The 5,854-nt window shown below is 34.5% G+C and overlaps 1 protein-coding gene across 1 annotated transcript in view; it reads right to left on the bottom strand.

The window, feature by feature from the left end:
* The window catches only part of Phum_PHUM318510 (Ecdysone receptor, putative), a gene marked incomplete at both ends in the record, with an annotated part of 4,170 nt that extends 744 nt beyond the window's left edge, over positions 1 to 3,426 (bottom strand). Inside the window, 11 exons of the mRNA XM_002427373.1 lie at positions 1 to 59; positions 226 to 462; positions 582 to 793; positions 875 to 1,086; positions 1,179 to 1,338; positions 1,476 to 1,856; positions 1,940 to 2,060; positions 2,154 to 2,377; positions 2,520 to 2,612; positions 3,078 to 3,260; positions 3,360 to 3,426. The exon at positions 1 to 59 is cut by the window's left edge and continues 172 nt beyond it. Of these exons, the coding sequence (XP_002427418.1) occupies positions 1 to 59; positions 226 to 462; positions 582 to 793; positions 875 to 1,086; positions 1,179 to 1,338; positions 1,476 to 1,856; positions 1,940 to 2,060; positions 2,154 to 2,377; positions 2,520 to 2,612; positions 3,078 to 3,260; positions 3,360 to 3,426 (1,949 nt within the window). The remainder of the gene's footprint in view (positions 60 to 225; positions 463 to 581; positions 794 to 874; positions 1,087 to 1,178; positions 1,339 to 1,475; positions 1,857 to 1,939; positions 2,061 to 2,153; positions 2,378 to 2,519; positions 2,613 to 3,077; positions 3,261 to 3,359) is intronic.
* Positions 3,427 to 5,854: the final 2,428 nt, after the last annotated feature.

Below are 5,854 nucleotides of genomic sequence, written 5' to 3' on the forward strand. Positions count from 1 at the left end.
CAGGAAAACAATAATAATTCGCACCAGGAATTTATCAAAAGTGAAATCTGATCGTCGATCTGGAAAAAAAAAAAATTATGGTTTTTTTTTCTATTTGGATTTTCATCATTCTCTCTCTTCTCTCTCTGTCTCTCTCTCTCTCTTCTCTCTCTCCCGCTTATCATTTGACCTTTTTCATGCACACATATTTACTTTAACCTTTTTGAAAATGTCTTTTTTTCTTACCGATATGTTTTTAAACAAGGGCAAACTTTTACACCATTTAACAATTTTATACAAACGATGATCCGCGATATTGCACAAATTCGATAGAAAATCCGGATTCGATTCTGAATTCGTTTGAGATTGAGATGGGGATGGAGAGGAGGGGGTTGACGAAGGTGAATGTCTGTGATTGTTCATCGGAGAGCCAAGCATTTCTCTTTCGTTACAGTGCCACAAATGTTCAACGTCCATTATTTCCTGTAAATTATTAAGGACATTTTATTTTTAAGGGGGCCGTAGTACACCTCGCGTAGTAAGAAAAGGTTGTAAAAGGTTAAAAAAAAAAAAAAAAAAAAAAAAATTTTTATAAATTTTACTTGTAACAATTGCGGAACCGGAAGCAGTCTTGAATCCAAATTTGAATTTGGCGATCCTAAATGTGGCGTTTCTAGTTTGACTAGAGTTTCCCCAGCTGTAAGACTATTTGAGAGTTTGTGTATGGAATCACTATTCTGAAGCAGAGAGGAAGGTACGCTGTACGAACACTGATATGTACTCCTCCCTCCTCTCGTTCTATCTTCTCTTATTGCTGTTCCATTTTAAAAAAAAAAATTTTAATTTGTTGCTTTTATTACAATAATAATAATAATAATAATTGTTGTCGTATTACCTTCTAATTTCATTCCCATTTTTAAACATTTTTCAAATCTACACGCCGGACATTTTTTCCGCGTTGCTATTGTCACCGGGCACTGGGATCCTCTTAAACAAACATAATTCTTTCTATTTTGAACAGTTCTTTTGAAAAAACCTTTGCACGACTCACAGCTAAATATTCCATAATGAAATCCAGAGATTTTGTCACTGCAAATGGGACAAGGACTGAAAACAAAATCAAAACAAATTTTATTAGGCTTTTAAAACCGCAACTCCCCGCACGATACAGCACGTCAGCAATCTTACAAAAAGTATACCTATTAATCAGCTGTTGTCTGGATATTCCGGGAGGAGTTGCTAAGGCAGAATGTTGAGAAAAATCAGATGCTAAACATGACATTTTCTCTTCGAGGCAAGGATCTTTCTCTTCGTCTCTTTCATTGTCCAAATGTTGTTGCTGATAATCAAGTTGCCCCCCTTGCGAGGTTTGTAAACCACGCGAACCGTAAGGAGCATTTCCTTTGGGAAAAAAAAAAAAAAAAAAAAAAAAAAAATGGAATCTTAAATTCAGTTGTCGTGTTATAAAACTTCTTCTTACGATTCGAAACACATACCCGTTACAGAATGTATGGGACTTCCATCAACTTTCGAATATCCTAAAAGGTGTCTGCTCTGAATGGGAGAATGCGTCGGACTCGAAAAATTCTCACTGTTGTAACTGTAACAGGATGAGTGTTGCGATCCTCCGTATTGACTTGCATCCGAATTATTTCTCGATAGGGAAGGCGTGAAAGGCGACGAAAAACCACTCGAGGGTAAATGACGAGAAGCCGCGGGAGATGCCGCCGGAGAAGAATACGAATACGCGGAATGTATTGCCGAGTCCGGAGAAGGATTAGGAGGGAGAGCTCCCAAAAGGGAATGCTGTTTTGTAAGAGAATGATGCTGTTGCCTCTGTTGAAGAATCGGACTTTGCGAGGGAGTCGAATAACCACCTTGACGACAACAATAACAAACAATAAATTAAACGGATGTTACGTCACTCATCGATCGATTTTATCTTTTTTTCTGAACGTACCCAATAACTTATCGACGAGCAGTGGTAATTCTCTAGAACTTGAAGAATATCCGCTCATTGTTTCGTTACAAGTCTCCGGTTCTTGTTTAAGTCTCCCAGATTCCATAATAATTGCATCGCCCTGTCAAGGTGAAATTTTTTTTTTTTTATATTAAAAAACAATCTTCACACAAGTGTCATATGATGAAAATAAATAAATAAATAAAATATTTACGATTTCGCTTTTTGGAATACTCTGCGGTGACATTTGAACATCACTCATCAATTCATCTTTTATGTCGTCTCTCATACGCCTTCCATCTGTGACAATTGACATTTCTGTATCCGAAAGCTCTCCTTCCCAGGACATTGGCCTTTCTGGCTCTTCAATTTTAAGTATGTCTTGAGATTTTTCGTCATTTTTATTGCTTCGTTTTTTTTTGATTCGAAGGTGAACGTCTAAAAGTAAAAAAAAAAATGGATAATTAAAAAAAAAAAAACTTATTCGACGAGATTTCTTTTCTTTTAAATAACAAATTAATTATAATTAAAATAAAAAACTCACCGCTGAAATCGATTTTGCTAACTTCCGAATCCGTACCTGAATCGTCATCGTTAAAATTTGACGAAAGAGGTTCACATTTTATACCTATTTCCGCTCTCTCGTTTGCACCGAAATGCAATGTATTTTTTACTACATCCAAAAACAAAAAATCACAATCAATAAACGGCCGGCCAATAATAATAATAATAATAATAATAAACGTAGCACAGCCGGTTTTTAAAAAAGTTGACCTTTAACCTTTATTTTAAATAAATCATAACGACTTTACCCTTTACAAAGAAAAATTAAATGAAAAATTCCTAAATTATGGGAAAATACTCGTTCGAAATATATTTTAAAAAAAAAACTATTAAATTATATACGCGAGTATGTGAATATAAATGTGAAAACATTTTCTCAAGGAAGAAACAAGTTAACGGGTACCCATATTTGTATACTCCTTGTTATTTACTACTCAACTTTTTATTAATAATAATAATAATAATAATAATAGTAAACCGAAAAAAAAATTAGATATTTTTCAAAGAAAATATTAGCGTAATGAGTCAAAAGATTTAAATGAATTTTTTTTTTTTTTTTTTTTTTTTTTTTTACCATTTTGAGAAGAAAAGTCTTGTTCCTCATTTTGAGGTACGTTTATAGAAGTAACGGTCACGCCTCCGCAAGTTATCGAAGTACCCCTATGACCGACAATATGTTCCTCTTTAACAGCAAATACATTTGGACTTTCGTTTCTCGAATCGACTACGACTGACACTACTCCTTTCGTCGGAGAATCTTAAACAACAAATACAAGAAAAAAACTTTTAGTTATTTGAAAGACACCAACGTAACAAAAACAAAATGATGATAATAATGATAATAATAGAAACAAACTTTGCGATGCAAGTCTGGTGGTGCTCGCCGATTGAGTCCAACTAGTGCTTGTGGCAGTCGCGTCCATGATGGTGACAACGATGTTTCACTGATCATTTGGAGATTTTCTTCATGAACAATTTTAAACTCTTTTTCATTCTCTCCAATATTATTTTAATTAAAAAAAAAAAAAAAAAATACTACTACTACTACTGCTAGTATTGTTGTTGTTGTTGATTCGACATTCACTTTTCACGAAGCAACCATGTCAGCAGTATGTGAAAATAAAAACACGCTTATGACCGACACTTATTTTAAGAAGAATCTGCAATAAAAATAAAATAAAATAAATAAATAAAAAACGAATAGTTTTTCACAAAAAAAAAAAAAAAAATGAAAAAGAGAAAGAATGAGCGAGCGAGCGAGTGAGCGACGCATTAATTTTAATTTACTTTCTAATTTTTTTTTTTTAAATTTCATAATTAAATTATAACTCAGGTTGTTGGGTTGGTTGGTTGTTCTCGGATCAAATTCCACGGTAATGTTTCGACACGATATTAACATAAATATTCACTCCCACTTCAAGTACGTTTAGTGACCTCCCCCCCTCCTCCTCCTCCTTCATTTTGTGCAATCGACGTACGTATCCTTCTTTCACTCGATAATAATCGACGCAGACATTTCTTACGTCAAAAACAAACAAGCAAACAAATAAACAAACAAACAAACAAAAAAGAAAATTTAAAAACAACAACGCGACGAGAGTGAGAGTTATAAAAACGAATAATAATAAATAATAATAATTAATAATAATAATAATAATAATAATAATAATAATAAATAATAATAATAATAATAATAATAATAATAATAATAAACTCAAGTGAAAATTTTCTCAAAGCTCATTGAATGAGTTCCCCGGTCCCGGCGCTTATTACACACCATTTGAATGAAAGGCTCACATGAATGGATGTGCACAGTGTCAAGGTCACGAGTCCGACCTTCAACTTTACCCCCATCGGCTGGTCCTATATCGATCAAAACGGCGCGCAGAATCCGCCGTTCCCGCTTGTAACACAATCATCATCGTATCGTTTCCGTTACCGCTTTCACCGCCACCCCCACTCCCACCCCCGCAACCTTCATCCCGTTCATCCCTCGTTTTTTTTTTTCCCTCCCCCGAATCAGTCAAATTATAATTAAATTGCATAACAATCATCATTCAACAAACTCTTTTTTTTTTTTTTTTTTTTTTTTTGTTGCTTCGTTAATTTCCGTTTCGGACACACATCTTTTATCGGACCATCCGATAACGAAAAACAAACAAACAAACAAACAAACGAGCGAGCCAACAAACAATAACAATAAATTAATTATAATTTAACCCAATTTACGATGACTTATCGAACGATTTACTTATTAGTAAATAAAAACCGACGACGTTACCTTGTTTTGTTCGTTTCGCACGAAAATTTTTTTTCTCCTTTTTTTGTCCCCCTCCCCTCCCCCCCGTTTGCGCAACATTAAAAAAAAAAAACGTGGTTCGATTTTACGTTGGCGGTGGCGGCGGCGGCGGCGGCCTTCATTCAAAAAACAAACGACGCCGGAAAAACCTGTGCGTATAAAAAAAAAAATTCTTATGTGCTGAATAACCGCATAACCGCTCCCCCCCCCTTTAACCTATAAACCCATAAAGGTAAAAAAAAAAAAAAAAAAAAAAAAAACCGGACGAGACCTGAAAATTTTCCCACTACTACACACTCACACACACGATTTTATGTTTTGTCGATGATAATGATGATGATGCGGTGGTGGTGTCGATGATGATGATGATGATGATGATAATAATAATAAAAGCAATGTAAAGCATGCGCAATCCCTTCTCGCCCACGTAATGAATGGCGTGACCTTTTCTCACAAGATTTATCTCATTTCATATTTAAAACAGGCAGGCAGGGAGGCAGGCAGGCGGCTTATACGCCGGTATTCGACTATGAATCGTTCGATCGACCCTCTAATATCGCCAAAATTCTTTTTTTCCCCTCCCCTCTCTCCCCCCCCCTCTCTCTCTCTTTCTACTCGACCGTTAAACTTTAATAGTTAAAAAAAAAAAAAAAAGTAATTTTTTGCTTTTCATTTCGTTTTTCATTTTTCATTTTTCTTTCTCCTTCTTTTTTTTTTCCCCCCCCCCCCGACACGAGAGGAAGAAATAAGTACAAAAAAAAATCGACTCAAGGAGAACAAAAGCGTAACAGAATATAATAATAATAATAATAATAATAATAATAATAATAATAATAATAATAATAAAAAGACAAAGGCTGAATCACTTTCATTTTTTTTCATTTTTCGATTTAACCGAGGCGACTCGCCTCGTGAAGGTTGAAGGCAGGTCAAAATTCTATTAAAGAGAAAAGATGATGATGATGATGATGATGATGATGATGTATAAATAGCAAAATTTAAAGGCATTCATTCACATCGTGTGAAATAAGGATGCGAAAAGAAAAAAACAA

The sequence above is a fragment of the Pediculus humanus genome, genomic scaffold, assembly GCF_000006295.1.
Source record: "Pediculus humanus corporis 1103172107726 genomic scaffold, whole genome shotgun sequence".
Lineage (NCBI taxonomy): Eukaryota > Metazoa > Arthropoda > Insecta > Psocodea > Pediculidae > Pediculus > Pediculus humanus.